The sequence below is a fragment of the Heterodontus francisci genome, chromosome 30 (assembly GCF_036365525.1).
Source record: "Heterodontus francisci isolate sHetFra1 chromosome 30, sHetFra1.hap1, whole genome shotgun sequence".
Lineage (NCBI taxonomy): Eukaryota > Metazoa > Chordata > Chondrichthyes > Heterodontiformes > Heterodontidae > Heterodontus > Heterodontus francisci.
Window position 1 is genome coordinate 47,429,118 of NC_090400.1, and position 22,873 is coordinate 47,451,990.

At 44.3% G+C, this 22,873-nt stretch overlaps 1 protein-coding gene across 5 annotated transcripts in view; it reads right to left on the bottom strand.

The window, feature by feature from the left end:
- Positions 1–259: 259 nt before the first annotated feature.
- LOC137346746 (rap1 GTPase-activating protein 2-like) overlaps positions 260–22,873 on the bottom strand; it is a 303,277-nt gene continuing 280,663 nt past the window's right edge. For 4 of the 5 annotated variants that reach the window (XM_068010516.1, XM_068010515.1, XM_068010518.1 and 1 more), the window contains 7 exons: positions 21,586–21,683; positions 15,135–15,248; positions 14,520–14,640; positions 12,752–12,857; positions 8,887–8,963; positions 7,085–7,135; positions 260–5,255 (listed from right to left, as the gene is read on the bottom strand). In XM_068010516.1, the coding sequence (XP_067866617.1) occupies positions 7,124–7,135; positions 8,887–8,963; positions 12,752–12,857; positions 14,520–14,640; positions 15,135–15,248; positions 21,586–21,683 (528 nt within the window). In that variant the 3' untranslated portion in view covers positions 260–5,255; positions 7,085–7,123. The remainder of the gene's footprint in view (positions 5,256–7,084; positions 7,136–8,886; positions 8,964–12,751; positions 12,858–14,519; positions 14,641–15,134; positions 15,249–21,585; positions 21,684–22,873) is intronic. The other variant, XM_068010517.1, reaches the window with a different exon arrangement.

The window sequence follows — 22,873 nt, forward strand, 5'->3', positions numbered from 1 at the left end:
ACTGCAGCATCAGCATCATTTCCCTTTGGGTGACTGGCGCAGTCTCTTGGCGATCAGAACCTGTTGTCTTGTGAATATGTTGATATTTAACAGGATGGTCCTCAAACGTAAGTTTGAAGGCCACTGATCTAATATTCTATATACACTTCCGCGCACTCCCTATTCCCTCTGGCCCGCATACACTGAGCTTACCCAGCACCAAGTTAATGAGCCCATTACTAAAAGTAAATAGATTATGACTCAAATTATTTTGACACAAAATACATTTATTATCATGTAGCGTTACACAGAAACACGCCAACAGGGAACAAAATATACAAACAAGGAATTTCAGATCCTCTAGTTTTTACAATCACAACAAAAGAAATTTGCCAAAGTAGCAATAAATTAATTGTACAATATTTACATCTGTGGATAGATCAGGCAGCTTCGCAAAGCTCTGCCACATCTCAATAACAGTGCTACGCGTGTGCTTCTGTGCAGCCATCTTCACCTCATATAGGCCTCAACCATAGGCCCCATTTCCGCTGACTCAAAATTCAAGTCTTTTGCATTCTGTGCTTGGTCACTAGTACACATTGGCAGAATTGTAGCTCCAAAAACTCTACCTATTGGGGTGTGTTTATGTGGCGCAGTGGTTAGCACCGCAGCCTCACAGCTCCAGCGACCCAGGTTCAATTCTGGGTACTGCCTGTGTGGAGTTTGCAAGTTCTCCCTGTGTCTGCGTGGGTTTTCTCCGGGTGCTCCGGTTTCCTCCCACAAGCCAAAAGACTTGCAGGTTGGTAGGTAAATTGGCCATTATAAATTGCCACTAGTATAGGTAGGTGGTAGGGAAATATAGGGACAGGTGGGGATGTGGTAGGAATATGGGATTAGTGTAGGATTAGTATAAATGGGTGGTTGATGGTCGGCACAGACTCGGTGGGCCGAAGGGCCTGTTTCAGTGCTGTATCACTAAACTAAACTAAACTAAAAACATATGTGTGAGAGTGAGACTGAAAAAAAATCATATTACAAAGGACAAATTGCAGTCAGATTGTGCCTTTGATGTTAAATGATGCCATTGATCCACAATGTGGGCATAAGAATCACACTTCTAATTGCATCGCACTGTTTAATACAGTAAACATCCCAAGGTGCCTCACAAGTCAAAAGAACACTACATGGTAGTCAACGAGCTGGGAGAAATGGCCACAGAGATAGGTTCTGAGGAGACATTTAACAGCAGGGACTGAAGGGACAAGGTGGAAGAGTTTAGGGAGAATGGTTCAGTGAGTAAATCTGAGGCAGCTGAAGTTTCTGGCACAATGTTGGAGTGCAGGGAAGGATGTGCCGGACACTGGAGTCTGACAATATCAGACATGCTTGTATATGAGATCTGTGCAGACAAACGTCACCCACAGAACGCTGCCTGTCGAGGCTATTTCACTTTGACCAGCAACCTAGCTCAGTTTGTGGGGAGGGAGGACAAAAGGGCTGATTGACCCTTCCTCAATCTCCAGTGATAGCTTTCTGTGCAAGAGAATGCCTGTGAGATTTTCACCACTCCACAGTGCCAACACGAATGAGTCACCTGATCAGGAACATGGTTGTCACACTACAGTCTGTGCAATCTCAACCCTGTGACCACGGGCAAAGTACCCAACGGGGCATGAACTAGGAGCCCACCAGATAGTCTTTCTCTATTCTTCGAACATTTTAAAGAAACAGAAATATCCAATTAAACTGAGTTTTACTATTTTTCTAACAAAAATGAAACTCCTACACATACTCAAATTTATTCAAACTCGTAATATTTGCAAGTTCAAATAAATACTTACTATAAACTTATCAGGCATTTTGTTTAATTGTTACCCTCAACAGTGAAATTCAAACTGAGAAAATAAAAGTGGCAGAACAGACACATGAGAAACAAATAAACCTGGTTTTAGACTGTGTCAATACTTGTAATGATAAAGTGGCTAAATGTTGCTTATTTTGTAGGTAGTTTTTTTTGGTTTCTGTTTCTCTGTTCATCAGTCCCTTGCCAACAGACATGGCCTCTGTCCACGTCGTAAGGTGACTGGCTTATATGAGACATTTAAGCGCAGTCTGTAGTGAATCTCTCTTAGATTTTCCTGCAGAAAGTGTAAGTGCATGGGGGTAGGGGCAGGGAAATGGAATCTGGACCCTACCTGTCATTTCCCCATTACACCAACTGGGATGAAAATTTTTCCAAGACGGAAGAAATCGGGAGTGCAAAATTGAATTCTGCCACACAAGGGAAGGCTGGCTGATTAAAAAACAAAGAAATTCCCACAAATTCATGACAGACTTTAGTGACTTTACAGAGCACACAAATGCAGAAGACTTGATTTTGATTTTGGGCTCAAACACAATACCATACAGGATAACGTTCATTAAACCAGTGATTAGACAGACTCGGGGGTTAGGTAGGCTCCTAAATCTGTTGCCTCTCAGATCTTATGTGATCCATAGTCAGTTCATTCATAGGTAACATGTATTGGATCAACATGACAAAGCAATCTAGTGATGGACATGGTTTCAAAGTACTACATCAGTTCTGAAAAAAGGCCTGAGTTAAATGATACTAAACATGTATTGAAATGTTTGGAAAACTGAGTTTTACATATGAGCTCTGGTTGAATTCTTTACTTGCCTTTTCTCTCAGTGTGAGGGCTTTTTAATGATTTGGCTTATTTTTGGGAGAAACTGGAAAATGCCTGGAAAAGCACATTTCATTTGTGACAGATTTGTGAGAGGGTGACAAAATATAGAGTTAAAAAGAGTGGAAGAGAAAGAGTTGGGAAGGAAGGAGACAGAGAAGATGAAAGTCCACAGGAAAGAGAGAGAGAGGGAGGGAGGGAGGAAAGTCAGTACAAATGAGAAGTCAGGGAGAAAATCAAAATGAATTGGTGAGAAAGGAGCCAACACGACAAGGGATTTAGGAAGGAGAGAGCTCATGAAAATGCCAACAGGAATAGGAGAGTTAGTGAAAGGACAGAAAATAGAAAGTCAAGAGTAAAAGCGTGACCAGGAATTAGTGAGAGAGGGAGAAAGAGAGAAAAGGGGGAATGAAGAAAAGGGGAATGAGGAGGGAAAAACTAGGGAGAATGAGCTAAAGGAAGGTGAATGGGGTGAGTGAGAGAGAATTCTTTCTGTGTACACTGCTTCCAATTCAGATCTGAGATGAAACACCTTGTGCTAACCAATCCCCAAGAGGTTCAAATCCTAATCATGGCAGGACACCAAGGCAGCTCATTAATGCTTTGAGCATTGGGCTTTTCATATCTTCAGACCTTGATGTAAATTTTGACTTATAATTTTTTTATATTGTCTGGATTAGCTGAGTGATACTCAGTCTCGGCAGTAGGCCAAGGTTGTGAATTACTTCAATCCTAGCAAATAAAGCCACTTCAAATCAGCCAGGTGAGAACACATTGGCCCGCAAGCTTTGGCCCTTGATTGTGACAAAAAACAAACATATGAAGCCCTGCACATGACAATTATTGTTAAACTCTCACCTACTGGTCCTCAGCTGCAGATGGATTCTGGCAGTCATCACTGAGCTGATTCTGGGCACCAAACATAGCCTTTTTTCAAAAAAGCAGTGTCTTCATAAAAAAACGTGTTTGAGAATTTTTCTCCCCACCACCCTTCACCCCACCTCCCCAAATTAATTATAAGTGCAACACAAAGATACGAACTGCACCAAAACTCATCAACCCATCTCTTTCAGGTGGTGTCATTTTTACGAAAATGAAATGTCACAGATGAATACCAGTCCCCAACAAACTGGAAAGTTTACCAAACACCTTTCCATAGTACAGCATCAAATTAATGCCAAACTTCAAAGACTTTTACAAAAAAAAAATGGGGTTTTTGTTTTTCTTGCTAATTTCTAACGCTGATTAAAGTAGGATCAGGAGAACAAAGAGGACCGGGGAATGCCCGGCAGCTCTTCCAGGACTGGAGTGGAATGTGTCACGGCTACAATTTGTTTGTGTCTCAAGTAGGCTTTGAATTAAGAACTGCGCTTTGTTTCTGTACACAGCACTTCATTTTGTAACATTTGCCTTCAGAAGAGCACAGGAAAGGAACAAAGGCTGCAGTATCAAAAGTTGATGAAGTGGAGCGTGGTGGAGTATGGTTCTCCCGCACATGTTGCTGCTTGCAGCAAGTGGGAGTAGTGCTAATACATGGTAGCGCCAGGGGTGGGGCACTAGTACAGAGTGATTCTGGGGCACTCGGACATGGTGTGACAGAGATGGAATGGAAGGCGGCTCAGGACACATTCCCCTCAGTTTCTAATCATGGCAAGTGGAGGGGAGTCATTGTTACTGCCAGTGCCCAGCTGTAGGTGGCAGCCTGAGGTTCAAAAGCCAAAGGTTACGTGGACGAAGAAAAGGAGATAAAATGATAGAAAATTGGATAAGAAGAAAAACTGATAAAACCTCTCGACACTCAAAAGGCATTTCAATCACATTGTTCTGGGAATAAACTAAAATGGATTGTAGTCTTGTTGAACATTTTGTTTTAGTCCAGGCATTTCACTTTAATCCACAAAGGATTTATTCATCCAAGACCAAAAGGCAGATTTTTATTTTGCACATCTATCACGTTTAAATGTAACAACAGATACACGGACGAAAACCTAGCAGGGCACAATGAACATCTTTGTTAATTGGCAGTGTAATCATGGCAAATAACAGGTTACAACACAAAGTATAGGCTCTGGTACAAGTACTGTGCGAAGCAACATTAGCAGGGTTTCAGGTATAGCCGCATCACCCACTCAGGACAACTAGACATGGGAGGAGAATGTGTTTGAACATTGACATCCTTGGTGACTCCTGGCTTTGCTGCCTTCTGTCCTTGGGTGGCAGGCAGTTAGTTCGCAGCACCAGGCAAGGAAGCCAAGGAACACGGGGATGTTGAAGGTTACCCATACTGTTGATGTACTGCAGTTGGTAAAGTAACACATCTCTGAGGGGGCCTGAATAGGTTCATTCCGAAGGTGGAGCGGGCTACCTGAACCCCTGCAACAGCAGATACAAGACAGGACTTCCTGGTGATTTCCTCCCTCCCTGGACCGAGGCAGGTGTGTTTTAGACGCAGAAAGGACGGATGCAGCTCAAGGTACAGAAGGCATGTCTGCACCAGCTACATTTGTGGTGAATGCACGTTTCCACTAGCTGTTGGGAGAATGAAGGGCGCCTTTGATGTTAGCTGAATTATCCCTGAAATGGTGTTCACTGAAAAATAATACAATCCTGATGAATTACTTCCTTTACAGTGAGTACAGAAGAAAGTTCAAGATGAATAAAACTATTTCTTTACAAAATAAATTTTTTAAGCAGTTAAGAAACCAGGCCCGAGAAATTAGTCGGTACAATATTGTCATAGCAATTCTTAATCGAAGTAAATTAGCCAATTTAGTGTTAAATTATGGGCAGTTTTCTTTTGCTGTGGACGTGTTGCGAACGGTGTTGAGTCTGAGGGGAGGGAACTCATTGTAGTTTCCATTATCACAATGTGGCCATGTGGTAAGTTAAGTTGCTGAGTTTGGTGCCGAGTTAGTGTGGTACTGCCTGGATTTCAGGTATCAATTTCCTCTCTTCTCCCCCCAGTAAAACAGTAACAGTCGCTGCTAAACAGGTGACAGCCTGATCACATGGTATGTGTGTTAGGAACAGGAGTAGGCCATTCAGCCTTTTGAGCATGTTGAGCCAGTCAAATGGTTGGCCTCACACTTGCTCACATTAAACTCCACTTGCCACAAATTTTGTCGACTTATTTAATGTATCAATGTACCTTTGCAACATTCTGCTCCCATCTATTCTGTTTACTGTGCCATTTGGCTTAGTGCCATCAGTAAACATGAACATATGGCTTGCTATTGCTTCTTCTAAATTATTTATAAATATAGCAACATAGGCCCCACTATAGATACCCGGGGGACACCACGTGTCACCTCCTGCCAATTTGAGCAGAACACAAGAAATAGGAATAGCTGTAGGCCATAAGTCCCTGGAGCCTGATCCGCCATTCAGTAAGATCCTGGTTGATCTTCTACATCAACTCCACTTTCCTGCTCTATCCTCATATCCCTTGATTCCCTTAGTGTCCAAAAATCTATCGATCTCAGTCTTGAATATACTCAACGACAGAGTATCCATAGCCCTCTGGGGTAGAGAATTCCAAAGATGAAACCCGATGAGTGAAGAAATTTCTCATCACAGTCTTAAATGGCCGATCCCCTTATCAAGACCAATGCCTCAAGTTCTAGACTCTCCAACCAGGGGGAAACAACCACTCAGCATCGACCCTGTCAAGCCCTCTAAGAATTTTATACATTTCAATGAGATCACCTCTCATTTTTTTCAACGCGAGAGAACATAAACTCATTCTACTCAATCTCTCCTCATATGACAGCCCTCTCATCCCAGGAATCAATCTAGTGAACTTCCGTTGCATCCTCCCGAAAGCAACAATATCCTTCCTTAGGCAAGGAGACCAAAACCGTGCACAGCACTCGAGTTGTGCTCCCACTACTGCTCCAGGACTGTACACAGCCACTAAAGCCCTAGATAATTGCAACAAGACTTTCTTGAGTATATACCCATTATCCCTACTCTCCGTCTCCTGCCTGCTAACCAATTCCATACCCATGTCAATAGGAATATGTTGATTGTTCTAAAGAAAACCACACACTTTTTAAAAATTCTTTCATGGGATGTGAGCAGCAGTGGCAAGGCCAGCATTTGTTGCCCATCCCTAATTGCCCTTAAAAACTGAATAGCTTGCGAGGCATTTCAGAGGGCAGTTAACGTTCAACCACATTGCTGTGGGTCTGGAGTCACAAGTAGGCCAGACCAGGTAAGAATGGCAGATTGCCTTCCCTAAAGGACAGGAGTGAAACAGATGGGTTTTGAATTTAATAAGTAATTGAATTTAAATTCCACCAGTTGCTGCGGCAGGATTTGAACCTGTATTAGTCTGAGCCTCTCGATTACTACTTCAGTGATATTACCACCCACACACATATACAAGAAATGGAGATTAAACAAATAAAAGGACTGACCTTACGAGTGCATGTTTCCAGGTGGGCCACTGATTCCTGCTAGTGACCCTGCTTAAAAGATTAGAATAAAATCACTGTGACTGCTTTAAATTCAACAACTATAGATCACAACCATTGCTCCCAATTTCACAGACAGCAGGTGCTGGCAATAGTTCTGCTGTAACCATTTACACCTCCTGTGGACCCATCATTTGTTTCTTCACATGTCTCATTACCATCCCCCTTTTGCCTTGCACCTCATCCCTTTTTTCCATTTAATCACTCCTGGCCATCACCTTATCACAGACTTTCCCTTTTGTTCTTTCCTTCCACACCACCCTCCCCCCACCAACCTTTAACCCTGAATCTATACTTGCTTATAATTTGTACATCTGTAATTTCTTCCTTTTCCAACAAAAGATCATCGAACTGAAACGTTAACTGTTTCTCTCCACCAAAGCTGCCTGAGCTGCTGAACGTTTCCAGCATTTTCCGTTTTTTTTTTCGTTCTGGCATTGCTGGTTAAAACTAAAAGGCAGTAGAACTGTCACAGTGTTCTATTCCTCCTTCCTTAATCTCCCTCATTAATTTCCACATTACAAATAGGTGCACGGGCCATGGAGTCAGCCATCACGTTTCCTTAACCCGAGCGACCGAGAACAAATACATTATTTTAACACTTAATTCTGCGTAATTGCAAAGGCTTGAACACAAAATCTAGGCCGACACTCCAGTGCCAGTACTGAGGGAGTGCTACACTGCTGGAGGTGCATCTTTTGGATGAGATGTTTAACCGAGGCACCATCTGCCCTCTTAGATATAAAAGATCCCACGGCAATATTTCAAAAAAGAGCAGGGGAGTTCTCTCCGGTATCCTGGCCAATATTAACACTCAACCAACCTTACTGAAAAAAAACAGATTATCTGGTCAGGATCTAATTGCCATTTGTGGGATCTTGCTGTGCGCAAGTTGGTTGCCACGTTTCCTACGTTACAACAGCGATCACACTTTAAAAAGGACTTCATTGGCTGCGAAGCACATCTGGAATACAAATACAAGCCTTTCTTTCTTTGCATACTTTAAATACAAAGACTTTAACGTGCCAATATATTCCTCCTTCAAGCACTATGTAATTGCAAGGCCTAAGGGCTTTGTAAAATATATATTATGTGAATGGAAATCATTGAAAATAGACCAAAAACGTGTCCGTCTGACAGCAAAAGTCAGAGGAATGGCACGGACTACTCTCTCTGCTGCCGGAGAAGCCTGGAACACTCCAGAAGCTATGGGTATTATGACTTCTTTAAATTAGTTGTTGGCTTTGTGCTTGGATTTGCGACATCTCTAAAAATCTGCATCACAGACATGTTTTCAGCCAGCAGCCTTGTTGATACAGGCATCCAGTAACCAGTTCCATTTTTAGTAATGTAACTTTGAACCCAACTTAGAGGAGTTTTCCGTTGCGGGAAAATGGCAAAGAAAACACTGGGCAAAATGACTTTACAGCACAGAACAAGGCCATTCGGCTTATCAGCTCTTTCCTAGGGTAATTCAAAACTATTCCCACTGACACCACTCTCTCTCCATCTTCCTTTGCTTATCACTTCCCTTCATAGATGTAAAGGTCTCTGCCTCTGCCCATGTTCCAACAACTCTCATTACTTGCTCTCGTCCTCTTGCAATAATACGATTAAATCACTGAGAAAAGGCAGGGGATATTGCTGCTGAACTACTGCAATCTTGCCACAGGATGTCATGAGCAGTTATTCAAATGTGATGAATCACTACAAAGCATGGGTGGACTAAGCAGCACCATACTTACTGGGTTCGAGCTGTGATGAAGTTTCTCAAATCTGAATTTCAAAGTGGTTCTTGGAGAGGTTTTACACTTTGTCATGTCTGTGGAGAAAAGGAAATGAAGTTCAAAAAAATCTACAGACAATCCAGTGCTCAGTGATGGGAACAGTCATGACAATAGCAGTGGAACTTTGACTACCTCAGCTTTCTTTTTCAATTGGGAAACACAAGTGAAGGAGTCAAGACTGGACAAACCCTCAGAGTTGGAAAGAGCAGGAGAGAAGCCAAGATAAATCAAGATGCGGTGGTTAGCTCACTCATCACTGTGGATCCTGAATATACACTAGGTATATCTGTACTACATCATTATCTCTTAGAGCTTCACACAATGAATTACCTTTCTGAACAGCAATGACTTTTGTTATGCAAACAAGCAATACAAGGCCGAGTTGTACTATATTCCCATATTTAGGCTTCACTAGGGCTCCTCCTCCAGTGCTGTCCGTTATCCCTATTTAAAATACAGACACCAGGGCTGAATTTTAAAAGCAGCTTGGGATCGGGATTGGAGAAGGGTAGGCCCGCAATGTCGTGCCACCGGCCATCGTGCTGGTTTGTCATCACAATTCTGACCCCGAGCCATTTTTGGAGAGGCACAGTCGGGGTCGGAATGGCTACTCCACCACCGCCCCCCCCACCCCCAGAAGTGGTGGATAGCCAATTGAGGGCAATTAGGGCCAAAAGGCCCCGTTCCCACACCAACTGTGATTTCCAGTTGGCAACGCGGCCAGGAGACATCGGCCTGGACCAAGGCCAGGCAACCATGGCGGGTTCATATTGGGAAAAGTGGGGTGGGGGGGGGGGCTGCACTTCATTCCACAAGGGAACCCCCCCCCCCACCCCCGCGCCTGCACCTGTCAAGGCCGCCAGGCCATAGCTGTAGCGGCTGGCTGTCCCGTGGAGGGGTTGAACCTCCATGATCACGACTAGGCAGCTGAGGCCATTTTAAATTTTTTTTTAAACTGACACCTTCTTCAGAGTGTGCCTCCATGTTGACGCGCCCTCTCTCTCTCCATCACGAATCAGCAGCTCCCAACTAAGCTGGTGGGGCTGCCATTGGCGGGAGGCGGCCCGCTATCCTTAACTGGATGGCGAGCCCGCTGCCTGCCATTAATTGGTCTGGCATTTTAAAAATCCGGTTGGCGTGTCTGGAACATGCCATGCGGGGTTGCGACCCAGAACTGGTCCCAACTTCTGGTTCCCACCCCAGACTGAAAATCCAACCGCCGGTGTGTGAGTGGGGAGGCTGGAGGATTTTGGACATTCATTCATCAACTCCCTTTTTAAATCACAACTTTTGGATAGGTGAACAGATCAGGGTGAAATGTGTGGTAAATACTGAACAATAGACCACATTCCATGGTTCCACACACTTTACTCCAGAACAGTGTGCCTTAGGAGAATACATGAAGCAAGCATTCAGACTGCCGACCTCCCCATTACACCTGTACACTCTCCTTAACATTAGCTTTTCCTGTCGTATGGTTTTATTTATATAGTCCATGGTTTTATTAAGTGAACCAAAACTACAGCAATCTGATAGATGCTCTTGAGGTTCAGTGACGTTCTTGATTTGTGAAATGTTTCTTTTATTCATTACTGGGATATGACAGTCGCTGGCAAGGGTGACATTTATTGCCCAACCCCTAATTACCCTGAGAAGGTGGTGGTGCATTCTTCTGCATTTAGTACAACTGAGTGGCTTGCAAGACCACTTCAGAGAGTATTCAGAGAATCAACTACATTGATGTGAGACTGGACTCATGTATAGGCCTGACCAGGTAAGGAAAGCAGAATTCCTTCTCCAAAAGGTCATTAGTGAAGTAACTGGGAGTTTACAATGCAACAGTGTCGTGGTCACTTTTACTGATAACCAGCTTTTATTTCCAGAGCTTTTAAATTGAATTCAAATTCTCAAAATGTCATGGTGGGATTTTAACTCACCTTCTCTAGATTATTAGTCCAAGCCTTTGGATTTCGAGTCCAGTAACATAACCATTGCATTAAAATTGGTGAAAGCTCTCAATTTCAGTACACACTGTCGCTGCAACAAGTTATTCAGACAGGCTGGGGCCAACACCCAGCTACAGTGTTGGCAGCTTTGAATGGGAAATATCTAGCTGGTGATTTACGATTTCAAAGCCAATCAAAAGCATAATTCCATTTCTATATTTTTTTCTCTTGTAGACAACAATGTTTCAACCATCAGGTACATAATTGGGGCAGTCAACCTAGCATCTCAACATAAATCTTAGATCATCTTAAAGTTCAATGCCATCCCACAGCTGCATTCTGCTCCCGTAACTATTTTCTTATTTGTCGTGGGATGTGGGCATCGCTGGCAAGCCCAGCATTTATTATCGATCCCTAATTGCCCTTGAGAAGGTGGTGGTGAGCCACCTTCTTGAACCTCTGCAATCTGTGTGGTATTGCTACACCCACAATGCTGTAAGGTTGGGAGTTCCAGGTTTATGACCCAGCGATGATGAAGGAACGACGATATAGTTCCATGTGCCAATAGTGTGTGACTTGGAGGAGAACTTGCACCTGCTGCCCTTGTTTACCGATAGAGGTTTGGGCGCCTTGTCGAGTTGCTGCAGTGCACCTTCTAGATGGTACACACTGCTGCCACAGTGGCCAGTGTTGGAGAGAGTGAATACTTAATGCAGTGGGTCATCCCTCTCACATCTAGCCGCCAAACGCACTTTCCATTGCATCCTTTATTTTACTGGCACTGCTAAGGTCATTGTTTGCCTGAACCTATCCCCTCGGCTTGATCTTCCCAAGTCTCAAACACAAATGGGCTGGATTTTTTGCTCTCCCCCGTGGCCAGTTTGGAGGTAGGGAAAAAATTTAATCAGGCGGGATGGTGGTGGGTGGGGACCCCGCCTCTACCCCAATTAAGTCCGTGGTGGGAAGGCCCGTGGACAGCCTTCCTAACCCGTCAATTGAGGCCCTTAAGTGGGCAATTAATGCCTAACTAAGGGCCTCTTCCAGCCGCCGCCGGTATTCGCCCAGCGGAGGGTGGACCTTTCGCCATGCGGGGAGCACAACGAGCAAAATCAGTGTCTGATCGAGGGACCTGGCATCGAGAAGGGGGGGCCCGCTGAGAGCCAAACCCTGCCCTTGCTGCCAACCCCCCTAAAACCCCCTCACGCGCAACCCCCACCCCGAGAAGCCCCTCCTGCCATCACTCAACTGTGGCCTGGGTCTATCGTCACTCCTGAGCCTCGGGAGGGTACATTACCAGCAGCAGCCACCCCCTCCCCAGTGGCGCTGCTGAGTAAAAGAGCTGCCAGCCTCTAATTGGCCGGCAGCTCCCAGTGGGCAGGACTTCCTTCCCCAGGGTTCCTAATCCCGGGGAAGGCCTGCTACTGCCCAGCTCCCCAATTCCTTATGTTCCCTCAATCTTCCAAATCCAACAATCTGCAGGTTTAAAAGCCAAGCTAGGCACCAGCTATTTCATACAATCTTGGATTGATACAGCACAGAAGGAGGCCTTTCAGCCCACCGTGCCCTTGCCGGCTCTTTGAAATAGCTATCTAAATAGTCCCACACCCCTGCCCTTTCCTCATCACCCTGCAAAGCTTCTCCACTTCAAGTATTTATCCAATTCCCTTTTGAATGTTACCGTTGAATCTGCTTCCCCCACTCTTTCAGGCAGTGCATTCCAGATCATAACAACCTGCTGCATAAAAAACAATTAACCTCATTTTACTCTCCTGTTTTAACCCTCGATGGTCCTGCACAATTGGCAGGGCAATTCAGCTAGGTTTCTCAACGAAAGAAAAGCTAGACAGATGAGACTGTGCAAGACCAGAAGTGCAGACCTGTGGGGCTCTTGCACGAGCTCACTTGATTCGAGCCGCTTTGGTTTTCATTGCTGTAGAGAAAAACATCTTGTCGGGAAGGAGATGCTGTGGATGGTTGACTAACCTGTGTGGACAGAAAGAGCTTTTACCAATTTGGAAACTAATATAAAAATGATCAATAATTTATACCCCATGTTACCGTACATTTACACACAGGCCCTGAAATTTGCAGTAATAATAAGTAAGCCAATCAGCGCTCTCTGTTATTACAGAGTACATTTGACAGCAACTTTAAGCGTCCACACATGCACAGTTAAATGTGGAAATCCAGCAGTTGCTGTCAGAGATTCACTGCTTCTTCACAGGTTGCTCTGTTTGCAGTCCTTGCAGATTCAGCACTGAAATCGCTGCAATGGCGTGAACTTAGTATTTAAAATGTTTTTTTTTGTGCTTTTCCACTTGTCTCTTTTATTGCCCCTCCCTAAATCCCATCTGTATTTCAAAAACTTTATTTTGCTTCCTATACACGATTTGAATGTAATTTGTATTTCTGTTTTCGACTCTGAGGGCAGGATCATCCCGTGGAGTTCAGGACCCCGATATTAGGACCAAATGGGGGTCCTGAGCCCACACCTGCTGGGAGCCAGACCGCAGGTGTTATTTTCCCAGAGCCACCCTCCTAATTAGCCGCATCCGAGCTCGCTGTCCAATTAAGGACGGTGGGTTAGCTCCCAATTACAGGGCTGCCAGCTCTAAAGCCTCAGCAGCCCTGCCAAGGGAGGTGGGCGCTGCTGAGGCAGGTAGGAGAACGTGAGGGCACCTCAAAATGGAGGAACCCTTGAAGGGCTGAAAATAATTAATTTCCTTTAGAGGGGCCAAGCAGGCAGGCCCCTCCGATCGGAGGGGGAAACACCTCCGGTGGCAGCGCTTGGGGGATGGAGTCTCGGGCTCTGCCGGGCCCCCGGACTGCCGCAGGGAGGCTGCCTCTTTTGAGCTGGCGGTCTCTGCACGCGGTGGGCAAAATGCCAGTGAGTGTGAATAATGGGCGAATTGGGGCCTTAAATATACAGATTGGTTGCTCACCGCCCTTCAGCGGGTAGCTGATTGACATTCCTTCCTGCCCCAGGAAACCTTCTGGCTCCCCCACCCCAGACCTCCAGACCCAGGGCTGGGGATATTCTGCCCCGAGTGTCTCAGTGAGGATACTTCAATGCGATTGGTTGAAGAGCCTCCCTGTTGTTTGCCCTGCTCACGGATGCCACAGATCCTCTGTAGACAGTGCAGCACTGAAACAGACACTGGATTTGTGGAAATCTCCACTGACAAGCCCATGATGAGCATGTGGGCAGTTGTACGGAGAGGAAAATACGAGTCAATATATTATTTTCCGGGCTTCCCTTCTGATCCTGGCTTCATTCCTCCTCTACATACATGCATTTTCCATTTGGGTATCCTTGGATAGAGGTCTGGAGCAAGGAACTCTGCATCATTTTATATTTTGCTGTCTCTAATACAAAGGTACTGAGGCCAATTGTGCTGGACTGTTGCCTTGTTTAAGATTAGTTAACTCAACGCAAGCCAGGAGTAGAATCTGGGACTTATTTGGCCTGTATGACTCTTATTAACAACCTTTTACTCCATGTGTTCTGGTAAAAGTAACTTGTAGACATCTGGAGTATGCAGGTGAGCCCAAAAGCTTTGTTACACTGACACCCTGCCAAGGGTAGGTTAACCTCGCCTATCTGTTCGAGCAGCTCTCCCCCTGGCAGAACCTGCATATACTCACTGTGCTGGTCTCATATTCCTCCAATACTTCATTCTCGCCAGCCGTGCTGCTGAAGCTACTCGTACTTGACGATGAACGGGAGATGTTGCCCTTTCCATTCTCCTTGAGTTTGTGGTAGGTCCTGGTGAAGAATGATGAGTAATGAGCATGAGAAGCCAGGGCTATGCCACGAGGTACTGCCTCCGTCACTTGGTAAGATAGCAGGAGACTACCATCAACAGTGGCTACAAATAGGATTTGAGGGCAAGTGTACGATAGGACTGACCAGGTCTCAGAGAGAATGGGGACTGCAAGATGGTGTATTAGCATGGTACGTGGCTGGAGCACGAACAGATTGGAAGGACATGGTCTAGCGCCCATGATTCTGGTGCTTGGGGAAGGTATTGAGAGGAAGCAAGCTGTAAGATTATTAGGTTACTAGAAGTTACTAAACAGAGTACTAATTGTTAAAATACAGCAATTATAAAGAAGACAAGTTCATAAGCAACTTTTGGCCACGTTTCCTAGTATGATACATGTTGCCAGAAATACAATTTGAAATAATAAGAGTTACTGAAACTGTCGAGACAGGTATGTGCTTGTGCTTCTTCTGGTGTTTAATGCTACTGAGGTTACCTGTCTTTGTTGGGGCCCATTTCAGGAGAGCTTGGGTTGGAGGACGTTTCCCATTTGATGTCCGGTGAGATCTGGCCACTCTCAGGGGTCCTCGACAAACTCGACAGACTTTCACTGCCGAAGAAAAATGAAAGTTAACACATCAGGGTCACCTTTAGAGAATGTGCTAATTATTCTCCTTTTGCATTTGTGCCTAAATGTTGTGCTGACTCCACTGACAAACTTCACAGTTCTCCTGTGCCTCCTGGTGCAGTGGAATCAGCCCCATTTATAGCTCAGGGGTAGGTCCAAACCAATGATATGTTTCACAGTTGCCTAGCTTCAACCACACCAGCATGAGTCCAGTTTTTGCTTTGGCCTATTTCCACCTCCGTAACATTGCTTGCCTTCACCCTGTTTCAGCTCTTCTGCTGCTGAAACCCTCATTCATGCCTTTGTTACCTCTAGACTTGACTATTCCAATGTGCTCCTGGCTGGGCTCCCACTTTTGACTCTTGCCAAACTTGAGGTCATCCAAATCTCTCACCAAGTCCCATTCCCCTATCACCCCTGTGCTCCCTGACTTCCATTGGCTCCTGGTCAAGCAACGCCTTGATTTTAAAATTCTCATCCTTCCTTTCAAATCCCTCCATGGTCTCAACCTCTCCCTATCTCTGTATAATCTCCTCCAGCCCCACAACCCTCAAAGATATCTGCTCTCCTCTAATTCTGGCATCTGATGCATCCCTGATTTTAATTGCTCCACCATTGGTGGCCGTGCTTTCAGTTGCCCAAACTCTGGAATACCCTACCTAAACCTCTCTGCCTCTGTACCTCACTTTCCTCCTTTCAGACACTCCTTAAAACCTACCTCTTTGACCAAGCTTTTGGTCATCTGACCTAATATCTCCTTTTCTGGCTCACTCATACTTTGTTTTATAATGCTCCTGTGAAGCAGCTTGCGACGTTTTATAGTTTTATAAATATATAAATAAATACAAGTTGTTGTTGTTGATTGTGAGTTAACCTATAGAAATGCTGCTAGGGTGGGAGGAGGCTCTTGGGAAGCATAAATATCATCATCGACCAGGTGGGCTGAATGGCCAGTTTCTGTGGTTGAAAAATTCTCTGCATTTCTCTCTAACCTCAGTCTTGCACTAACCACAACCAGTGAGAATTGAACTTTACAAATGGAATTGAGGGGTTCTGAAGATCACCAGCGTCTAGGAACCCTTTACGTGCAAAGTAGGATAGCTATCACAAAGGAGGAGAGTCTAATTGTGGGAAGGGACGCTGGCTGGAGCTCAGCAATGTGATCATTCTGCATTCTCTGATCATTAAAACTAACCACACGTCTTTGACAGAGTGAAACGCATTATTTCCAGCACACTCTGAATCTTCCGTTAAACCTGTGTATCAACAACAACTTGCATTTATATGGCACCTTTAACCTTATAAAACATCCCAAGGCGCTTTACAGGAAATGTGACACAGAATTGTTACAGCCATTCGGCCCATCATGTTTGCACTGGTTGACCGAATGAGTAATTCACCCAATGCCATTCTCCCACCTTCTCCCCATAACCCTGCACTTTCTTCCTTTTCAGATAACAGTCACATAAGGAGATATTAGGACGGGTGACCACAAGCTTGGTTAAAGAGGTAGGTTTGAAGGAGCGTCTTAAAGGAGGAGAGGGAGGTGGGGAGGCGGAGAGGTTTAAAGAGGGAATTCCAGAGCTTAGGGTCTTGTAACCTGAAGGCATGGCAGCTAATGGCGAGGTGAAAGAAATCGAGATGCGCAAGAGCCGGAGTTGGAGGAGTTCCGAGATCTTGGAAGATTGTTTGACGGGAGGTGGTTACAGATATAGGAATGGGCGAAACCATTAGAGGGATTTGAAAATAAGGATGATCATTTTATAACTGGCATTACAGACCAGTACATCAACAAAAGCCCCACGAAAGTCTACTAGTATCTCTGAAACACTGCATTGTGCTGTGCTCTGGTTCTTTTGCTTATCTTGATTCAACAGCTGGCTGCCTTAATCAGTCATTTTTAGGCAGAATGATCAAACATCCAATTTAATTAAGGTAGATCTACAGCTTAATTAAACAGCCATTTAACTATAATCATCATCTGTTTTAAAAAAAAGCAGGTCTCTAATATAAATCGCTAAAAATAAATCCTTAATGTGCAGCTAGCAACTGCCTTTAAAGAGTCAGGACCACTCTTATGGGATTGCAAATTCTCCAGCATTGTCATGTGGGGTTTCCAGGAATTAAAGAGGAAGCTCCTGGACACTGTTGTGAGCATGGGAGAAAAAAATATAGTGGCATTAAATTAACTGTGTGTATTATTTTCTCATTTTCATTGCTTATTAGTTATGAAAAATACTGGAGTTGGGAAAGAAGGGCTATTTGACTGGGTGAGCCAGTTGGAGGGGACTGATCATTTGATGAAACCTCCAGGAAAATGTCCAACCAGAGTTGGCAACTTCAGTTCCGAATCATCGATATGGTTTGGGTTTATGTACCAAGTACTTCGTCACTAGCTCCTAGTCATAGAATGATACAGTCTTAAAGTCATTATGGCACAGAAGGAGGCTATTCATCCCATCGAGTCCCTGCCGGCTCGCTGTAAAGCAATCTGGTCAGCCCCATTCCCCTGCTCGATCCTCATAGCCCTGCAAGTTTTTTCCCTCAATTTCCCATCCAATTTCCTTTTGAAATCATTAATCATCTCCACTTTCATCACCCTTGCAGGCAGCAAGTTCCAGGTTATTACCATTCGCTGCGTAAAAACGCTCTTCCTCACATTCCCCCTGTATCTCTTGCCCAAAATCTTAAATCAGTGTCCCCTAGTCCTTCTACGATCAGCTAATGGGTACAGCGGCACTTTGTTTCTCAACTGAGAAACCTAGTTAAACATCATAGCACAAGACACAGTAAGCATATATAATCTGTTTTAACATTACTACTGAGGTAGGGTTACCAGCTCTAGTTGGACGGTGGTGAAGCAGGCTGGGGGTGCCAGTCATTTTAACTTTGGTGTCAAATGGGCAATGTCAGATTGGCCGTCTGTTGCCCAATTTTCTGTTCCATCAACTTCAAATTTGGGCGAGTCGCATAACGGGCGACTGATCCAACAATGCCCACTTACCGCTCTTGCCAAAAGTTGAAATAACCTCCCGTGGTGGTTTTTAAAATCAGCACCAAAAAAGCATATGGGCTGCTTGGGTTTATAAATAGAGGAACAGAACATAGAGGCAAAGAGATCATTGCTCGAACTTTATAACTAGACTTAGCTACAGTGCTGTAAAAATGGTATGGTAATTATCATGGGGGATTTTAATCTACATGTAGATTGGTCGAACCAGCTCAGTCAGGGTAGCCTTGAGGAGGAGTTCGTTGAGTGTTTCCGTGATAGTTTTCTTGAACAGTATGTAATGGAACCGACGAGGGAGCAAGCTATCCTAGATCTAGTCCTGTGTAATGAGACAGGAATAATTAATGACCTCATAGTTAGGGATCCTCTTGGAAGGAGTGATCACAGTATGGTTGAATTTAAAATACAGATGGAGAGTGTGAAGATAAAATCCAATACCAGGGTCCTGCGCTTGAACAAGGGAGACTACAATAGAATGAAGGAGCACTTGGCTAAAGTAGACTGGAAACAAAGATTTTATGGTGGGACAGTTGACGAGCAGTGGAGGACTTTCAAAGCAATTTTTCAAAGTGCTCAGCAAAAGTATATTCCAGTGAAAAGGAAGGACTGGAAGAAAAGGGGTAATCTGCCATGGGTGTCTAAGGAAATAAGGGAGGCTATCAAATTGAAAGAGAAGGCATACAAAGTGGCCAAAAACAGCATGAAACTAGAAGATTGGGAAAACTTTAAAGGTCAACAGAAAGCCACAAAAAGAGCTATAAAGAAAAGTAAGATAGAAAATGAGAAAAAACTAGCACAGAATATAAAGACTGATAGCAAAAGTTTCTATAAATATATAAAACGAAAAAGAGTGGCTAAAGTAAACGTTGGTCCTTTAGAGGATGAGAAGGGGAATTTAGTTATGGGATATGATGAAATGGCCGAGGCATTGAACGGGTATTTTGTATCGGTCTTCACAGTGGAGGACATTAATAACATGCCAGTAATTGACAAAGAGACGAACGTAGGTGAGGACCTGGAAACAATCATTATTACGGAAGAGGTAGTGTTGGGCAAGCTAATGGAGCTAAGGATTGATAAGTCTCCTGGCCCTGATGGAATGCATCCCAGGGTACTAAAAGAGATGGCGGGAGAAATAGTAGGTGCACTGGTGGTAATTTTCCAAAATTCGCTGGACTCTGGGGTAGTCCCAGCAGATTGGAAAACAGCAGATGTGACGCCACTGTTTAAAAAGGGAGGTAGACAAAAGATGGGGAATTATAGACCGGTTAGCTTAACCTCTGTAGTGGGGAAGATGCTTGAGTCTATTATCAAGGAAGAAATAGCAGGGCATCTCGATAGAAATTGTCCCGTTGGGCAGACGCAGCATGGGTTCACGAAGGGCAGGTCATGCTTGACAAATCTTTTGGAATTCTATGATGACATTACGAGCAAGGTGGACAATGGGGACCCAGTGGATGTGGTGTACCTAGATTTCCAAAAGGCCTTCGACAAGGTGCCGCACAAGAGGCTGCTGCATAAGATAAGGATGCATGGCGTTAGGGGTAAAGTATTAGCATGGATAGAGGATTGGTTGACTAACAGGAAGCAGAGAGTGGGGATAAATGAGTGCTATTCTGGGTGGCAATCAGTCACTAGTGGTGTGCCTCAGGGATCGGTGTTGGGACCGCAATTATTTACAATTTATATAGATGATTTGGAGTTGGGGACCACATGTAGGGTGTCAAAGTTTGCAGATGACACTAAGATGAGTGGCAGAGCAAAGTGTGCAGATGACTGTGAAACTTTGCAGAGGAACATAGATACATTGAGTGAGTGGGCAAAGGTCTGGCAGATGGAATACAATGTTAATAAATGTGAAGTCATTCATTTCGGTAGGAGTAACAGTAAAAAGGATTATTACTTGAATGGTAAAAAGTTGCAGCATGCTGCTATGCAGAGGGACCTGGGTGTCCTTGTGCATGAATTGCAGAAGGTTGGTCTGCAGGTACAGCAAGTAATTAGGAAGGCAAATGGAATTTTGTCCTTCATTGCTAAAGGGATTGAGTTTAAAAGCAGAGAGGTTATGTTGCAGCTGTATAAGGTACTGGTGAGGCCGCACCTGGAGTACTGTGTGCAGTTTTGGTCTCCTTACTTGAGAAAGGATGTACTGGCACTTGAGGGGGTGCAGAGGAGGTTCACTAGGTTGATTCCGGAGTTGAGGGGGTTGGCTTATGAGGAGAGACTGAGTAGATTGGGATTATATTCATTGGAATTCAGAAGAATGAGGGGGGATCTTATAGAAACATATAAAATTATGAAGGGAATAGATAAGATACAAGTAGAGAGGATGTTTCCACTGGCAGGTGAAGCTAGGACAAGAGGGCATAGCCTCAAGATTAGAGGGAGCAGATTTAGGACTGAATTAAGAAGGAACTTCTTCACCCAGAGGGTTGTTAATCTATGGAATTCCTTGCCCAGTGAAGTAGTTGACACTTCTTCAGTAAACGTTTTTAAAGCTGAGGTAGATATCTTTTTGAACAATAAAGGAATTAAGGGATACGGTGAGAGCGCGGGTAAGTGGATCTGAGTCCACGAAAAGATCAGCCATGATCTTATTGAATGGTGGAACAGGCTTGAGGGGCCGGACGGCCTACTCCTGCTCCTAGTTCTTATTATGACAATTCTGGGCACCACACTTCAGGAAAGACGCAAAGACATTAGAAAGGATACAGAGGAGCTTTACTAGGATGTTACCAAGGATGAGGGAGGGAGATTGAAAAATTTCAGATTGCTCTCCTTGGAACAGAGAAGGTTAAGAGGTGACCTAATAAAGATTATCAAGATGAGACATTTTGAGCAAGTAAATAGGGAATAAATAGTCCCTCTGGCAAGTGGGACAATGACTAGAGGGCATGAACTTAAAACCATCGGAGAAATATCTACAGGAGAGATGAGGTGAAATCTTTTCACTCAGAGAGTTTTTGGAATCTGGAAGGCTGTACCAGAACAGGTGGTGGAAGCTAATTCCATAAATAATTTTCAAAGGGAGTTGGACAGGTACTTGAGGATTAGGAACTTACAGAGTTACCATCAAAAAGCAGGGATGTGGGACTATACACAACTCCTCTTTCAAAGAGCTAGTACAGACACGATGGGCCAAATGGCCCCCTTCTATGATTCTTCTATGATTCTAACTTTTACACATATCATTACAGACGTCAACATCCTTGAAAAGGGTAAAAGGGAAGGTGAGGTAAACTGGGATGCAATGACTAAGTAATGGAAGAAAGACAAGGCAACAGGGTGTTCCAGAGGTCACACACTTACCAACGTGGCCTACTATCCAATTGACTATCTGAGCTTGTATGGGGTCGAGGGAAGAGAGCTGACCTTCTTTTCACTGGGCTCTTCAGAAGTTTTGCTTGCTGCCAAAGAAAACGAGAAGTTTGCTGCACGGAGAGAATGCTACATCGTTGCAGAAATAACTGGGACAACAGCAATTGTGGTTCAGATGTCTACAGAAGGCCAAGAATTTTCTTGATTCGAGTAGCTTCGCTTTACCTCTGATGACAGTGTCAGGGATTGCAGATCATCCATATCATGGGTTAAACTGCCTTTTGGACATAATCACATCTCTGGTTGGATTATATCTCATGAAACAAAGCCATGAACCAAGATTAACACCATTGTGCCAAGAGCTAACCCCAAACTCCTCATCAGGTTGGATAATGCTCCAACCTTGTGGATTGACTAATTTGCAGCATTTTCATTGAACTCTGTTTACCATAATGTCCCAACCATCAATGCAAATAGGGCAAGAAGCACAAGATTAAAACGTAGATATTTTCTACACATGAACTACAAAGAAAACATACTTCTACTGCAGGAGAAATGTAATAGCATTTGCCCAACATCTGTTCTAAGCTTTGATGAGGGAAATGAGACAATACTGCGTTGCTTTTTTGCCCCCAGGAAAGATGGACAAGGAAGTTAGAGGATGGACAGGTGGGTGGAGGGATTTCATGATAGAATAATCATGGATGGACTGAGTGGCCTTTTCTCACTCAGAATCACAGAATTGTTACAGTGCAGAAGGAGGCCATTTGGCCCATTGTGTCTGCAGCAGCTCTCCGGAAGAGCCATTCACTCAGTTCCATTCCCCTGCTTTCTCCCTGTAACCCTGCACATTCTTCCTTCTCTTATAACAGTCTAATTCCTTTCTGAATGCTTCAATTGAATCTGCCTCCACCACACTTCCAGGCAGTGCATCCAGACCTAAACCACTCGCTGCATGAAGAAGTTTTTCCTCATGTCACTTTTGCTTCTCTTACCAAATACTTTAGATCTTGATCTTTTCACAAATGGGAACAGTTTCTCTCTATCTACTCTGCCCAGACCCCTCATGATTTTGAATACATCTATCAAATCACCTCTCAGCCTTCTCTTCTACAAGGAAAACAGTCCCAACTTCTCCAATCTAACTTCAAAACTGAAGCTCCTTATCCCTGGAACCATTCTCGTGAATCTTTTCTGTACTCTCTCCAATGCCCTCACGTCTTTCCGAAAGTGCAGCGCCCAGAACTGGACGTAATACTTCAGCTGAGGCCAAACAAGT